This window comes from Euprymna scolopes, unplaced genomic scaffold (genome assembly GCF_053919585.1).
Source record: "Euprymna scolopes isolate OS-2025 unplaced genomic scaffold, ASM5391958v1 sca174, whole genome shotgun sequence".
Taxonomy (NCBI): Eukaryota; Metazoa; Mollusca; class Cephalopoda; order Sepiida; family Sepiolidae; genus Euprymna; species Euprymna scolopes.
In genome coordinates this window covers 27,501-45,893 of record NW_027633185.1, presented here as the reverse complement: position 1 = coordinate 45,893, position 18,393 = coordinate 27,501, and the positions used below count along the sequence as shown (strand labels likewise).

The following is an 18,393-nucleotide window of genomic DNA, read 5'->3' as shown; positions in this document are numbered from 1 at the left end:
TTTTTTTTTAAACCAGCCTTTGTAAAAAAAAAAGTATATTATTCTACTATTAAACTTTTATTGTTTAAATAATTTAACTTTGTTCATTTTATAAAAAAAAAAAGAAAAATAGAAAGTTGAAAAGTTATTTTTCATTGAGTAGTGAGCTTTGGAAGATTGTCAGTGAAAGAAATGCAGTCATCAAAAGATAAGCGTTTCATTATTTCTAGTTGCCATTTTGAAAAAAACACTTGCAAATGCGACTGTTTTACTCACAATGTAGAGCCCTGCCTTAAAAGATAACAAGCTTCAATTTCTTAAAAAATAATTTTTCTAATGCGTTTTCTTCATGCATACACTTTTACATTAAAAAAATTATTCCTCAACCCATTTTTTTTTTCTAATTTACAGCTGGTACGACGAAGGAACATTTGGGTTTCGCCCGTGCCCTGGATGTTCCTGTGTTTGTTGTGGTCAGTAAAATCGATATGTGTCCGGAATCTCTCATGGAAAAGACAATAAAACAGTTGGAAAAAATTCTCAAATCTCCCGGTTGCAACAAAGTACCGTTCCGCGTAATGAATGAAGACGATGCCATCACAGCTGCGACCAATTTTGATTCACAAACGTAATTTCATGATTTTTTTCATCAATTTTTTGTGTTTTAGAATTTTCGAGATTAAGATTGATAATTTGCAATAGGGAGAGTCTCGTAGTTATAGTGACCAAATGTGGTAGAAAGGACAATACCAAGTAGAATGATAAAAGTGTCGCCTTAAAGAAAACAATACTACAGCTTTATTTATTTTCAGTTAACTTGATTATGTAGTAGAGCTGACATCTATTCAATGTAGCCGCCTTCAGCCTCAATCACCGCCTTGATACATGTCTGGAACTGGGAGCATGCCTTTTCTACAAGAGCTGTTCGAGTACTCAGTGGATGACATTGATCAAGCTGTCTTTGATGTTGTGGGAGGTCATGTTGGGATGTTCTCGACGTATGAACGGAGTAGTCCAGCGGGTTCAGGTTGGGAGAAGAGGGGGCCCAATGAGAGAATTGTACAAAATCATAACACTCCTTCTGAAGCCAAGCCTGGGTCTCTTTGGACTTGTGGGCTGGCACCAAGTTCTGCTGCCACATTCAGGGTCTGCCAGTGACCACTTGATTGCACCAAGGAAACACCACACTCTTCAGCACAGCCAGGTACAGTTTGGTGTTGATTTTCAAGCAGACTTTGAAGATGTGAGGTGGCATGATGTGGCCCTCACTTGAAACCACACCAAAAACTATAACTGGCTGGAAACTTTGTTGAGCTGCGCCCTCAAGTGTTTAACCATCTGGATATGCATTTTGAGAGTACTGGCAATGGTCCTGTTTTCATAGCTTGGATCGGTAGAGAGCATGAGTTGTACAGCGATGCGTCTCCGATCTCATTGTGTCACTTTCAGACATGGTAGAAGGCTCCCATCACTTTTGAGATTTGTACACAACTGGCCATTGTCTGAAGCGTCAAAATGCGTTGCGATTGCCATAAATAACAGGGACATGTCCAGAATGATGGTCATGGTTATGGTCTTTGGTGTGGTTTCAAGTAAAGGCCATATCATGTCACCTCACATCTTCGAAGTTGCCTTGAAAGTCAACACCAAAGTTTACCTGGATGTGCTGAAGAGTGTGGTGCTTCTCTGCTGCAATCAGGTGACATGAATAGTGCGATTAGTGCAGGATGTCATTGACTGCAATTAGGTTCAAAAGGTTAAGACTCATCAGATCCGACGACAATGCTCTGATGTTTTGTGAACATGTTGGCTGCAGGTGCATCCGCTCGGGGATCACCCACAAAACACCCCATTCACTAATATAAAAAGGAGGGAGCACATGTGCTTAGACAGATTTTAGAGTTTTGTTCAAATCTAGAGTCCACAGTTCGATTTCGGCAATCAACAGTCTAGACTGAGAAAATGGAACACTTCTCATGGGAGCGACAAGAGAGATGGGGATGGGGATGGCAGATAAACCAATGGCATAATTCCCAGACTCTTTCTAAGGATGATGCATAAACAGGGATGCGACTTCGACCATGATATGAATAAAGTTCCAATTGTCCAGAGAAATGAAACTTGCGTCTATTGTTATGAGCTTTTGTTCCAGGTGAGCCGACACAGTCAAAAGATCTGGAGATGAGGTAAACGGTATGTTTTGCTTCATTTTTATAAACCCTTCAAAAAGGGCTGATGTACCGTAAAATGAATATTGGAGCAATATAAATAGACCCCCCCTACTCAACAACGGAAGTTAGCGTGCAACTGACGCACCAATATAAACAAACTCTGCATTCAATTGTTGAACCATGCGTAGACCTGTACTTTGAAGATCAGTTGGGCTGACAAGCCATAAGAGTAACAAAAATGTTGTTTTTTTGGAAGGTGATTTGAAAGTACAATTTGGCGGTAAAAGGTTAAGCTTATGATAATCATTTTCTTTTCATCGCGTTTTTGCTCTTCTCTTTTCTTTGTAGTATCACCCCCATTTTCACAATATCGAACGTGACAGGAGAGAATTTAGATTTGCTGAAGAAATTCCTGAATGTCGTTCCGCCAATAAGAAACCTGAAAGACCGAGAAAAATACATCCAAGACTTGACGGAATTTCAGGTGAGAAGATCCAATCACTTTTTCAGTTTAAATTTTCTTCTTTTTTTTTTTGCTTACAGTGAAACTTCTGACGATTCGACTCAAAAATATTTGTTAACATTTAGTATTGCACAGGAGTCTTTTTCATCATTCTTCGTCAGGTTAGACACTCTTTTTGGTACCCTGTGCAAGGGGAGGAGGCTAGTGATTAGTGCACTAGTTAAAATGTGGCAGCAAGGACAGTAGAAAGCGGACCTTAGATTTACTTTCAGCCATCTTGTAACTTATTTTGTCTTTTAGTCCTCACATTTCATGTGCAATGTTTCTGACACAGGGGGAAGAACTGCTGTGTTCTAGGTTGGGATCTGTTCCATCTAACACTATTTTGTGACTTTTAACTAGTAATTTTAGTATTTTTATATTAAGTGGCTTCAAGTCTTGTCTGAAGCAATTTCCATTAAAAAAGAAAGGAACAGAACCTGTTAGGTTAGAGACTGTTCAAGGGGAGGAGGCTAGATGTGGCAGCAAAGAGAGTAGAAAGTGGACCCTGGGTTTACTTTCAACAGCCTCATATCCATTGCTTCCCTTATTTTGTCCTTTAGTCCTCACATTCTATGAGCGATGTTTCTGACAAAGGGGAAAGAATTCTTCAAACAGGTTCTTTAAACAGGTTCTTGATGAGCCGTTCCCCTTAAGTAATCCAATTTTACCAAATTTACACTTCTAACGATTACTATGATGTCTTTTTGACCAATGTACACTCCTTAATCCCTATCCCTCGAATGGCTTCTTAGCCTTGATAAGTGGTGATTCCCCTGTAAAAAAAAAAAATTGTTTTCTGGATCAGGTTTCTATCCATCGCACACTTATTGCTTGAACCCTGAAGTAGTATTTTCTTTTTAATTTCTTTACATCAAGTGGCTTCAGGCTTTGTCTGGAACGATTTCAAAAAAAAAAAACTAACAAAAAACAAAGAAAAACCTGGCCAGTGATAGGTTATTTTGGAAGTTAATTTCTAAAAGCCATCCAATGCATGCCAGTTTGTAAAATGGGTGTTAAACTGGCCACATTATGCCACCTCGCATCTTCGAAGTCGGCTTGAAAGTCAACACCAAAGTGTACCTGGGTATGTGCTAAAGAGTGTGGTGATCCCCTGGGGTAATCAGATGGCCACCGACAGACCCTGGGTGTGGCTGCAGGACTCGATGCCAGCCTACAAGTCAAAAGAGACCCAGGTTTGGCTTCAGAAGGACTGCTATGACTTTGTACCCTACTCTCATAGCTCCCCCCCTCCTCCCCTGATCTGAACCCGCTGAACTACTTCATTTGGTCATACGGCGAGAACATCACCAACATGACCTCCCACAACACCAAAGCCAGCCTGATCACCGCCATCCGCCGAGTATTCACCGAGCACCCGCCAGTGCTTGTGGAAAAGGCATGCTCCCAGTTCCGGACCTGTATCGAGGTGGTGATTGAGGCTGAAGGTGGCTACATTGAATAGATGTCAGCTCTACTACATAATCAAGTTACCTGAATTGATTTTTTTTATTTTTTAGAAAAGTTTTAAAATTAAACTGTAGTGTTGTTTTCTTTAGGGCAACAATTTATTGTTCCACCCTGTACAGTATCGTTTTGATTGCGGACAAAATGAGTGAATGTTGATTCAGATGGTTTAGATATGTGTTGACGACCGATGATGTCACAGTTGCAAATTTGAAACCGCTGGGAAGTGACCGACGAAGATGTTGAGATGGCCTTCACAATTATCTTTGTAAGACCGACTTTCACCCAGACTAAGTCCATGGTCGTGCCAAGTGAAGACAAAAATCTGTTATTGCAAACTTTGCCGTAGCTCAGGATGAACGTATAACAACAAGAAGACCAGCTTTGTTGATCGGAAAATCTCATTTTTCTTTCATGTGTGTAAAAGGTGATAACATAGGTACAAACATGAAACTGTTTTCATGTTTTATTAAATTTTATTTTTTTTTAAATATTCCAGGTAGATGAACTTTTTACCGTCCCTGGAGTTGGAACTGTGGTTGGAGGCAATTTAAAACGGTAAATCTTGTTATTTTAATAAAATGTTTAATTCATTTGCAAGGCAACAATTCCTTGTGTACAGGTCAGTCCTTCTTTGTGTAATGCCGCACCAATTTTTTAAGGATTTTGAGGTTTTATGACTTCAAAATGATCCCTTTTCGACATCGTCACCCAGACCTATCGGACCTGAATACTTCTTGTCATTAAAATAATCATTTCTAATCAAAACAATTCATCAACATGGCATTTTACCTCCAATAACTTCTAAAATGCTGCACACATGCACACATGAGAACGAAAATGTAAAAAAACGAAATAGCTCAAAAACTTGATCTGATCAAGCAAAACCAATGTTATTTTTTAATTCAGTTCATCAGATTCATCTTAAATCAGATCCATCTTAAAGCAGATAAAAAAAAAAAAACGCAGACAACAAAATTGTTGTTTTACTTCATTTAAAAGGGTTGATGATACTTATTCAGAATAGAGGCAGCGTTATTGTCAGCATATTCCGGACAGATTACGTAAACTGCTGGAAGGTACATGTTGCGAGTTTGTCTCTGATGTATCGTTATTTTCATGGAAAGTGTTCAACTGAGCTTCAGTCTATGGTCCCCCCTCGCCAAACTTTTACAAGAAACACTCGTCTAGTTGAAAACACTATCAATAATTCCCCCCACTCTTTATCTGTGCCTAAACCTAAACGTAGATTCCATGAACAGAGTTTCTTTCTTAGAACTGCACGCCTGTGGAATCATCTTCCGTTTTCCTGCTTTCCGGCTAACTACAATATGGTTGTGTTCAAGTCTAACGTAAATAAGTTCTTGATGAGCCGTTCCATATAAGTTATCAAATTTACCGAATTTTCATTATTAATAATTACTATATTGTCCAATTTCTACTGTACACTCTTTAACCCTTATCCTTAAGTGGCCTCTTGGCCTTGATAATGTCATACCTGTGTAAAAGAAAAAACAAAAAAAAAACAAAAAAAAAAAAACACTCAGCCAATGAAATCGCAGTAGCCGACAATCGGGAAGCAGTCTCTTTTGTTTATTAAATATTTTTTTTACAGTATCTTTGGTTTATTAAATTTTTTTTTTACAGTATCTTTGGTTTATTAAATATTTTTTTTACAGTATCTTTTGTTTATTAAATATTTTTTTTACAGTATCTTTTGTTTATTAAATATTTTTTTTACAGTATCTTTGGTTTATTAAATTGTTAGGTGAAGGCACAGAATAATTAACGAAGCTTATCCTCTCCCTTCATTCTTGTAAATCATCGACTGAAGTTTACTTGTACAAAAAGGACAGAAGCTTTGTTGATAGAATTTGCATTTAGATTTAAACACAGATCCGGAGTGCGGGAAATTGTTAATAGTCGTTGTAGATAGATGAGTGCTTTTTGTGAAAGTTTGGCAAAGAAGTGGGAGACCATACTTATTACTTCTGTATACGTATTGTTTGCATTTAACTAGCCTGGGTGCCCGGCGTTGCCCGGGTGCTTGGGGGTGTGTGTTGAGCAAAAAAAAAGAAAAAAAAGTGGTATTTGGCAGTTAGGTAGGCTCGAACCCGTGACGCAAAGGCGGAAAAGAAAGTGAAAGAAAACCTGATGTCTCACCCCTACTCCATGACGCGACTGGAAGTTCGGAACGTTGAAATTAGTAAAGCCATTCCAACCGATAGGATGACCTGCAAGAATGGCGACGCAAAAAAATGACCTTCCTTATGGAAAAGTGCCCAGTTGAGGGTGAAGGAATTAATGTTTCTAGCCAATTTTTCGATATTTGTTGTCCAAAGGGTTGAGCTTCAAAATGATACCAATCTTGTGAAAATTCGTCACCTCTGTCGAAAGTTTTAGGCAGACATACATACATACATACATACGTACGTACATTTAAACAGACAGGTGAGATTTATATAATAGATTAGCGAGGGGTACCCGGGGTTACCCGGGTGTTTGTTGGTGTGTGTGAAAAAAAAACAGGTGTCCGTGAAAAAAAAGCTTTGACGACGCGCAGTTGGAAAATAGTAAAGTGTGAAAAAAATAAACAGGTGCTCGTTTTTGATTGACGTGACGGCGATAGGTATTCAGCAGTCAGCATTTTGTGCGGGACAGTTATTAATGAGGTTAATAAATCGGTTTGTTTGTTTTCAAAAACCCGCTCCCCCGTCTGATATGATGAAGTCGACAAATATTCACTGGCTCTGGGCCTGTTTATACCGAAAACCGAATGTAACGCGTGCCGATGCGGGAAATGTGGAATAATTAACGTTTGAAAGTCAATAAAATTAAATAGACAGGCGAGCTCCGTGGTTAAGTGTGAGATATTACAATTTATAGATGATATAAAAAGTTTTAAGAAGTTGTGAAGCAAGCGAGCGCTTCTCTGAAAGAAGCCTTTTGTGGACATTGAGGAAAAGTGTACATACATACATACATACATTTTCGCTTTTATATATATATAGAAGATGTGATTTGATTTTCTCCTTTTAGAGGCTCCGTACGAGAAGGCGATGATCTGATGCTGGGTCCAATGTTGGACGGAGACTTTCACAAAGCGACTGTGAAGACAGTGCATCGAAACCGCCTCCCCTGCCGATTAATACAGGCAGGCCAATCGGCTACAGTCGCATTGCTCAACGTAGAGAGAGAATCGTTACGAAAGGTGAGTGGAAAAGTTTTATTTTCTTGCTGAAAAATGAAAATATCTGTTTATATATAAAGTTTTTTTTATATATTTGTATGTATTGGATTCACTCCCAAACTAATTAACCGATCATTATATATTTCAGAACATAGCTGCTAGGCATAAGGAGTCCAATGTGGTCTATATTTAGTTTAATTTATTTTTATGTAAAGGGGTAAAAGATGGGGGTTGTTGCAATTCAGATATCTCCGACTTTTGTGAACTTTTAGCAATTCATATAAAACATCAATCTCTATTATATTTCTCTTAGTCTGTCTGTCTCTCCATTCAATTTTTTCTCAGAAACTACTGGGCTGATCTGGTTGAAATTTTGTATGGCCTTTGTTATGATAAGGTGCAGTGAAGTAAGTGTTATGGTATCCATTCGATGCACAGTTAGGGGTTTATTAGGATTAGTATTTAAATGCAAAAATAAGCACAAATTAAGCCATATTCAACCAATTTGGCATTAAACACTCAGTCTAAATAAATGGCCTATAACTTTTGTTCATTTTTAACTAGCTAAAAAGTCCAGTTAATAAATATTGCCCAAATTTTGATTTCTTTGGAGTAATATACAGGATTATAGGGGCCATAATATGGGCATAAGCCTCTACTTGAACATTCAAAAATATTAAATATCCGTTGGATTTGATCCGTTTTATCTTGATTTTAATTTTTGTAAGGAGACAAAAAAATGGTGCAAAATTGTTCTGTTTGAAAAATTAATTTTAATTTTCCAGTGAATTTTTTAAAAATATACATCTTTAACCGAGATAATAGTTTTTTTTTATGCAGTGCTATATACTGCATTGTTTGTGTGCGATTTTTTTGCCATATCGATGACGATGACAACGACGACGATGATGATGATGATGATGATGCATCACACATTATTTTTTTTTAAAAATGAACAACAAAGATAATTTCCTCACCGCCGCTGAATTGTAAACGTCTCAAAATTTTGGATTCATTCATTTGTTCATTTAAAAAAAAAAATAATCTGTGTGATGCATCATCATCATCATCATCATCATCATCATCATCATCATCGTCATCAACAACAACGTGAGCGTTGTAAACAAATGATTTATTTAAAATTTCAAGACATTCACAATGCAACAGTGGTGAAAAATTTGTCTTTGTTGGATTCATTCATTTGTTCATTTATAAAAAAAACACATGCACTATCTGGCGACCATGCCCATCGTGTCTGATTGCCAACCAAAGGAATGTCACTCAGTATTATATATTACACCAGCATGAACAAATGTCTATGAAATAGGTTACATTACATTTTTATTTCCAAATTCACAATGCGTCTGTACAGCATCTGGCAGCTAGTTGTGACCTGACCTCTGTGTCTGAAAGTATCTTTCGACAAGTCAGCGCTTTTATGAGAAGGACACTCTAGAAAACCTGCGGCTGATTGCCAACTAAAGAAATGTCACTCAGTATTATATATTACACCAGCATGAACAAATGTCTATGAAATAGGTTACCTTCGATTTTTATTTCCAAATCAATGATGTGTCTCTCCAGCATCTGGCGGTTAGTGGTGGCCTGACCTCTGTGTCTGAAAGTATCTTTTGACACGTCAGCGCTTTTGTGAGACAGACGTGCAAGAAAATCTGCAGCTGATACAGTTATCTTGCACTTGCTTGTCATTGGAATCTGACTGTGGATGCTCAGAGAGTGATACATGTGTCGTACAAGCATTTATCATTGAGATCATTTTGTACAGATATCTCTTCTTTACAAGTCCTGTGGCGATAGAGGCGAGGCGACGTGTACAAACCTAACAAGTTGAAAGCATGGAGTCACAAATCTGCATACAGGCGGCTTAAAGCTTATCTTAACATCACTGTAAGTTTGGAAGGACAGGAACTAGTTTTGAGGGGCTTTTTGAGACTGAGCAGCCCTTATAAGGGACAGCACTACTCACCCAGACCATGAGAGAGGTCTAGAAAAGGTGACCTAAAAATTGTCTGTACCTATTTTCAGCTGGCTGGCGGTTGTTCATTTCTGCAGGGGAAACAAAAGAAAAACTATGTGACTTATTCTAAAAAATATTGAATATTGCTACCTGGAATGTATGGATACCTTTTGATATGAAAGAGTCGGTTAATCCAGAGCGAAGAACAGCTATTGTTGCCAGTGAATTAGCTAGATACAATGTGGATATTGCTGCTCTACCTGAAACGTGTTTTAGTGAAAAAGATGGAGCATATACATTTTTCTGAAAAGGCAAACCCAAGGGAGTAAAAAGGGAAGGAGGAGTTGGTTTCGGACAAAAATCACATCTCAGTTATAACAATCTTGTGGAATTAGTATTTGCATCATGTTAGTGAGAGTGCTTTTACCGTGTGATAATTACGTGTCAGTTATCTCAATATTTTGGATAGTAGACAGGATGTCAAAATGGGTTTTATCAAGATCTAGGGAATTATATCCAAGGAATACCAAAAGCAGACAAGATTTTATTGCTTGGAGACTTTAATGCATGGGTTGAAAGTGATCACAACACCTGCGGTGATTGAGGCTGAAGGTGGCTACATTGAATAGATGTCAGCTCTACTACATAATCAACCTACCGGAATTGATTTTTTTTTTTTTTTAGAAAATTTTTAAAATTAAGCTGTAGTGTTGTTTTCTTTAGGGCGACAATTTATTGTTCCACCCTGTACAGTATCGTTTTGATTGCGGACAAAATGAGGGAATGTTGACTCAGATGGTTTAGATATGTGTTGACGACTGATGATGACACAGTTGCAAATTTGAAACCGCTGGGAAGTGACCGACGAAGATGTTGAGATGGCCTTCGTAAAGCAAATGATAATGGGATTCTTCTTTTGCAGTTGTGTACTGAACATAATCGTGCAGTATGCGACACCTTCTACCAACAAAACCCATTTACAAGGTAACTTGGATACACCCTAGATCAAAACATGGTCATATTCTTGATTATGTTATCATGTACTGTAAGAGTTATGCTGTGTGCAGACTGTGACACTGATCACAATTTTGTTCGTGCTAAACTTAAGTTGTGTATAAGAAAAAAGTCAGAGCCAACGGAGTTGGTTGGTTGGTTGGTTGGTTGTTTTACGGCATATCAACCCTTTTCGGGTTATTTAATGCCGAATCCAAAGATTTGGAAGAAAATTTTTTTAATAGAATATATTTGTTGTTTTCACGTTGGTTTCTATTTAACCCATAGTTGGGACCCTAACAGGTACTACCACTCCGGGTCAGAGTGGACCTGGGAGCAGTGGTAATTAAAGGGTGGCTCCACACTCCCCAAAGCCCACAAGCTGGGGCCTCACCACTGGATATAGTTTAAGGTCATATCCAGGACCTCCATTGAGGGACTTTTACCCTCTGCAGGGGGGCAGTCGGCGTATTCTAATGCCCCACCGACAGGGCCAGCCAACGGAGTAAAAGTGCCTAAACACATGGATGTCTCCAAGTTACAAAACAAGGCAGTGTGTGAAACTCTTAGGATCTCATTTATTAATGTCTCATTTGACGGAACTTTGGAACGATTCAAGTCACAAGTATATAGCAAGGGAGCTGAAATTCTTGGCTTTAAGAAAACAAAACAGGAATTGATTTGATGAAAATAATTCTACAATCACCAATCTTTTGGAAGAGAAAAAAAAGGCTCACAAGATATGTTTGTCTTTTAATGGATCAGCTAAAATAACTGCAGAAAAAGTGTATAAAGAAACAAAATTAAGAATACAGCATGAGTCACGGCGAATGAAGAACAGATTATGACCGCAAAAATTCAAAGGATTCAAAATCAGACAAGCTTTTGGACCACACCCTTCAACGTTGGTACCTGTGAAATCCAAAGTTGGTTCTGCCCTTTTCAACAATGTTGAGGGGATCATGGAATGATGGACGGAACATTTTTGAGAACTTTTTGATAATCAGTCTGAAATAAATGATATAGTTATTGATAGTCTCTCTCCAAAGTAGGTCGATGATGAGATGATGACTGATCCCAGCATTGATGAGATCAAAAGCACATTAGCAGAGATTAATAAGGGAAAAGCACCTGGACTTACCAGGATACCTGTTGAATTATTGCTATTTGGATGTGACAGCGTTATCAACGCAGTCCATACACTCATCCTTGCTGTTAGGCATGGTAATGCTATCCCTCAAGATTGGATTGATGCAATATTGATTCCAATCTATAAAGGAAAGGGATCAAAATCTGAGTGTGCTGATTATAGAGGCGGGTTAGCTTGCTTGAAGCAGTAGGAAAGATTTTAGCAAAGGTGTTGTTAAATCGTTTAATGAAATGGATTTGTTCCTCTATCATCTCAGAGAATCAATATGGTTTCAGATCTGGCCGCGGCACAATGGGCATGTTATTCTCTGTGTAACAGTTAATGGAAAAATGTATGGAGCAACGAGTGCCTTTGTATCAAGTTTTTGTTGATCTGACAAAATCTTTTGATACCATTAATTGCAATGCATTCTGGAAGATTCTTAGGAAACTAAGCTGTCCTATTAGTTTTGTGGAGTTGATTCAGCAGATACACCATAATATGAAACCCCAAATGAACTTTAATGGATCTCTGTCTGATCCAATTTCAGTTGAAAATGGTGTGAAATAAGGTGACATACTTGCTCCTACATTATTTTCTATATATTTCGCTGTGATCCTCGTGCATGCTTTTAACAATTGTGATATTGGGGTAAAATTTCGGTTTTGCACGTCAGGTAAACTTTTTAACTGTAGACGTCTCAACGCAAAGTCGAAAACTTTTCAGAACATTGTTCTTGAACTTTTAAATGCAGATGATTGTAAAGCTTTTGGACTTACTATCAGCCTTAAGAAAGCGTGTTAGGTATTTCCGTGCTATAGGAATGTCATATTATAATATACGCTTATAGCTGTGTATTCTTATAAATTTCTAAAATGTATTCTAACAAATTTTGCTTGTGTCCTTGTTTCACACAGGGTATGGTTTTAGTCAGCCCACAACTTTCACTTTTCTCCAGTATAGAATTTGAAGCCGATATTTACGTCCTTTTCCACGCCAAGCAGATCACAACTGGTTTCCAGACTACAATACACATCGGAAATGTTCGGCAAACAGTAAAAATTACGAAAATGGACAAAGTAAGTTTGCATTTAATGATAATATTTGTAAAAACTCGTTTTGTGATATTGTCTTCTGTTTATATTATTTGGATTTGTCAAACTACTGTTTATATTATTTGGATTTGTCAAACTACTGTTTATATTATTTGGATTTGTCAAACTACTGTTTATATTATTTGGATTTGTCAAACTACTGTTTATATTATTTGGATTTGTCAAACTACTGTTTATATTATTTGGATTTGTCAAACTACTGTTTATATTATTTAGATTTGTCAAACTACTGTTTATATTATTTGGATTTGTCAAACTACTGTTTATATTATTTGGATTTGTCAAACTACTGTTTATATTATTTGGATTTGTCAAACTACTGTTTATATTATTTGGATTTGTCAAACTACTGTTTATATTATTTGGATTTGTCAAACTACTGTTTATATTATTTGGATTTGTCAAACTACTGTTTATATTATTTGGATTTGTCAAACTACTGTTTATATTATTTGGATTTGTCAAACTACTGTTTATATTATTTGAATTTGTCAAACTACTGTTTATATTATTTGGATTTGTCAAACTACTGTTCTCATCTTGAGTGTCATTTTCACAATGTTTTCTTTCTTCAGGTGTATCTTGTTGAACTCAGGAATCTTTTTGTCAAACTCGGGAATTTGGACGGAATTTCGAGCAGAACCCTTTATTTACTTCACGGGGGTAGCATGCTCTTGTTCCATCAGCCATGACTGGATAGAGGTCCTAAATAATTCACAATTGTAGCTTTTTGGTCAGCCACACTAAGGATTGAACCTTCAACCTTCAGAAGAATATCACTTTTTTTTTTTTCTAAGTATTCTAACCACTGTGCCACAGGTCAAGAAAGATTCCTGAGTTCAACAAGATACACCTGAAAAAGGTCGGAGGTTACGTAGACTGAAACGTTGTGAAAATCACACTGAAGATGAGAACAGTAGTCTTATGAATTCAAATAATACGAATAACCAATCCTCATCTCAAAAATTCAGAAACGTCATTGTCTTTTGTGTTATTTCTTAATTTCAATTTTAGTGATATTTTTTGTCCTTTTTTTGCTGATATTGTTTTCTAAACATCTGAGAATATCGTTGTTATTTATTTTAATTTGATTATTCTTATTTTTCGAGTTATATTGTTTTCTGAATGCTTAAGAATGAAGCTTATAAAGCTATTAATAGGCATCCGAAAGCAAACTATTTTATTATTATATCAAAGTACTTTTAATGAGGCCTCATAGAGAAGTGAAAATCGTTTATATTTGGACAATTAAAGTATTTCTAAAATGTGATAGTTTTTGTAGAAACAGAAGCATTATAATTTAAGAATTTTATTTGTAACCGAAAGTGTTTTACTGAATAAAAGAATAGTAGACACCATATGTGTTTAGGATTCAGCAATAATATTTAATTGTTCCACAAGTGAATTAACGTCAGTCAATCAGAATGCAGCAAAAATAAGTTCCTAAATCGGAGATAGTGTTGTGTATTTATTACTGAAGAAGTTGTATATATTGAAAAAAATTTCATAGAATAACAAAATGAAACAAAATAAGTCAGAAAACAATGAAGGAGAATTGCTGGTGATCTATGGGAAAGTAGAAGTAGATATTTTTAAGTGAGTCAAACTTACACCCACTTCCTCTAAGTATGATTGATGTTTGAGAATCAGGATGATCGGAACTAATGTAGGAATTTACATAATTGAATGGAAGTGACTGTTTATTTATGGAAACATGCATTGGTTATCAGCAGGAAGCAGAATCATATTGCAATTAGATGTAGTGCTTGTGTTTATGGTGTCTGAATTAAGAGAGGGCAAAAATTGACTTTATTTTATTGTATATATATATATATATATAGATGTGTTTATGTGATTTTTTTCCATTCGTTTTATCCCATCTTTTATTTTTCCATTGGGTAGCCATGCTTTTTTTTTTTTGCTTCGCCCTTGTTCAATATCCTTATTACACCATCTCTCTTCACCCAATGCCAGGTACCCCCGCTAGTAAGTATATATATAGATTTCAGTTTTTTACTCTCCACACCCGGGCATCACATCAGCCAAGTTGTTTTTAGTTTTCTTTCTTTTTGCATTGCTTTCTTCAAACACTTAGAAAATATGATGAACAGATTATTTTCACGGTAATTTTTTTAAATGCATTTGAAGAAGGCCAGAGACGCATATCAGTTGAAATGTAGCTAAAAAAAAAAATGAATAAACATGAGTTATGATCGGTAAAAATCAAGAAAATTAATTTTCTTTTTCTTTTGCTTGTTTTTGGCTTTTTGGCCGGGATCAAATCACTTTTGTGTAGTATCTGTTCCGGCAGATGCTACAATCAAAGACCATTGCCCTTGTGGCAATGAGTTTCTGGTCCATGTAGGGGCAACCCTATATACCAAGAGGCTCTCACTAGCAACTTCCATTTCCCACCTCTTGAAAACTGGTCCTCTTTCCCCTTCCCCCTCCCACCTCTCCAGATTAAAAAATGGCCTCATGACTAATTTGCTCAGTGGGGAAGCAAATAAATACCGTAAACAAGTTCTTGATTAACCGTCCCTCTAAGTAATCCAATTTACAAAATCTCCACTACTTATGATTACTACGCTATAATCCCATTGACTAATGTATACTCATTAGCCCTTATCCTCGAGTGGCCTCCGGGCCTTGATAAGTGATGACATCTTTGTAAAAAAAAAAAAAAAAAAAGAAAAGAAAGCCAGAGATGCATATCAGCTGAAATGTAGGTGAAAAAAAAAATAAACATGAGTTATTATCGAAAAAAATCCAGAAAATTAATTTTCTCTTTTTTTTTTTTTTGCTTTTGTAGGATGCCATCAAGACCAACGAGAAAGCTCTGGTCACATTCCATCTGATCAAACAGCCCGAGTACATCCGTGTCGGTGCTCGGCTGCTCTTCCGCGAGGGACGGACAAAAGGAATGGGAGAAGTTATCCGTGTCTTCCCTTATTTGGATAAACCACCGCAAAGATAAAAGCTTCACATTTTGAAACGATTCTTTTTGTTTTCTTTTTCTACCTCGGACAGTTTACAAATTTCCTTAAAAGTAAAACAAATTACCGAATGCCATAACATGTCCCAGTGAGATATATATATATATATATATATATATATATATATATATATGTATATATATATATATATATATATATATATATATATATATATATATATATATAAAATGTTGATATGTAATTTAAATGCTTAGATTTATTTTGTGACTAATTTGGTTCCGGACAGCATTTTTTTTTTTAAATTTATTGTGGCTTCGATATATTTTTTGAAGTTAGACTTTCAAATTCATGTTAAAAGTTTTGTGAATTCTGTTTCAAAAAAACCATCAATCATCAATAATATTTTAAAAAAGACAAAAACATATATATATATATATATATATATATATATATATATATATATATATATATATATATATATATATATATTCATGTATATATATATGAATTGAAATACTTTCTGACGCAACAAAAGATCTCATATGAAGCAACTTAGTGTTTAATTCACAATAACAGTTGTTTCATCACCGCCATACAATCAAAAACACTGGTAGAAATCATCGTTATAAATTTTTAAATGAAAGTGATGATTCTTCACAAATGCATGAAATGTGCATCTATTTATCTAGCATGTTTTCATTAAAGATTGGATTATTAAACAAAAAAATGTATTAGCGCTATTTTCATATACATATATGTATATATACATGCATATATATATATACACACACACATATATATATACATATATATGTATAGATATATATATATATACATATATATATATACATATATATATATAGATATATATAGATATATATAGACATATAAATACTAGCATGTATATACATGTATGTATATATATATATATATATATATATATATATATATATACATGCATATATATATATGCTAGCATGTATATACATGTATATATATATATATATATATAAATAAATATATACACCCACATAAATACTAGCATATATATACATGTATATATATATACAATGGCATTAAAAAGAACGTCCACACTTGTAATTTTTTCCCAAACCAAATTTAAGCTAAATTGAATGTAACTAATTTTACCTGTTCATATTTGACTTTTAATTGAAGTATCCTAGTGGTCATGTTAATTTAAAAAATTAACTTTGAAGAAACTCTGTAGCAAAAAAATGAGCTTAAAATGTCCACTATTTATGCAGCAAAGTATTTCTAATTGTAATTGTTTTTGTTTCAGGTTATACAACGTAACAATAGTCCATATGCCTCAACTTTTTCTCAGTGATCGTCAGGAGCTCATTAATCGCCACCTTTCTGGTTTATCCAATCTTTATTATTTCAATTTCTACTAGTGACAGATTGAAATGTGATAAGAAAACGGTACAAATGACTGCAGTGTTCGTGATGCCCCTAAATCTGTTCATCCTAGAGTTACTTCTTACAGGGAAGACAATGCTATCAAGATCCGCAGCCTAAGAAATAGATTTGAAACGGCTCCTCAAATCCAACAACAGTGTAATCTTGATAAAAGTGCTCTCTTTCTACAGTTAAGAACAGATTGAAGTAATTTTATTTGCGAGGCTGTGTTGCAAGACGCAAGCCAATGATTTCTGTAAAGAACAGAAAGCGCCGCCTGGACTTCATCAGATGCAATGAAAATCATGACTCTTCATATTGGTTGAAAGTGATTTTTAGTGACAAAAACAAGTTTAGTGATGGTAGACAGTACGTCTGTTGAAGGAATGATGAAGAATTTAATCCTTAGGTGCATAGTTTCAACGCTACAAGGTGATGGAGGTTCAATTTTTGTGTGTGTGTTATTAGTGGCAATGGTCCAGGGCCTATAGTTTACTTACAAGGTCGAATTAATTGGACCAAATCCATTAATGTGTTGACTGAGCATTTTATGCCCTACTTTGGCTGGAATTTGAATGATAATCCCGTCTTTACGCAGGATAATGCTCCCATTCACACAGCTAGCAATGTCAAGAGGTTCCTTGAAGAGCATGAGATTCCATGTTTGGATTGGCCTGCACAATCTCCAGACCTTAATCCTATCGAAAACATATGGCATTACATCAAGCAACAGCTACGCAATAATAAAATTTCAAATCTGGAAGAATTTTGGATAAAAATTAAAGAAAAGTGTGATTCCCTTTCACTGGAGTATTGCCACAGACTAATTCAAGGAATGCCCAAAAGATTGCCAGCTGTCAAATTACAGAAGGGCTATGCTACTAAATATTAACTAGTTCATTGTGTTCCTGTAGTATTTGTGTTGCATTAATGTTCTAAAGTTACATTTAAATAACAATTTTCCATTGTGCGGAGTTTCTTTTTTACATACTCGATTTGAAGTTAATTTTTTAAATTGACGTGAACATTAGAATGCTTTAAGTCAAAGTCAAATATGAACAGGTAAAATTATCGAGGAATAAAAGGCGAATCAAAAATGAAGTATAGTTTGTTTAAACAGTTATATTCAATTGAGCTTAAATTTGCGATTTTTGAAAAAATGACAAGTGCGGACTTTCTTTTTGGCGCCACTGTGTGTGTGTGTGTATGTGTGTGTGTGTGTGTGTGTGTGTGTGATGATTCTGGATATAATAGTGATGAAAATTGAAAAGTACAAAATCAAAAATCATCCATCAACATTTTTAAAAAATCTTTTGGAGTCGACTAATATCAGTACAATTCAGCGCTCAACAATGTTTGTCTGTATGCATGCATGATCACAAGATATTAATTGTCATAAATTTTGTAAACGACTGGATTGTAATATGAAACCTCTGTTGTTGTTGAGAAAGTCTTGCAATAATGATGAATCGTTTATGATGATATGAATAATT

The 18,393-nt window shown here is 35.5% G+C and overlaps 1 protein-coding gene across 1 annotated transcript; it reads left to right on the top strand.

Annotated features, from left to right (window-relative positions):
* Positions 1–390: 390 nt before the first annotated feature.
* LOC145273794 (GTP-binding protein 2-like) lies at positions 391–15,519 on the top strand (the record flags this gene model as incomplete). The annotated part of the gene is made up of 6 exons (XM_080127130.1): positions 391–607; positions 2,499–2,634; positions 4,619–4,677; positions 7,159–7,330; positions 12,327–12,488; positions 15,337–15,519. Coding segments are annotated over 6 exons (911 nt in total), but the record flags the coding sequence as incomplete, so codon positions are not given.
* Between the last annotated feature and the right edge of the window lie 2,874 nt (positions 15,520–18,393).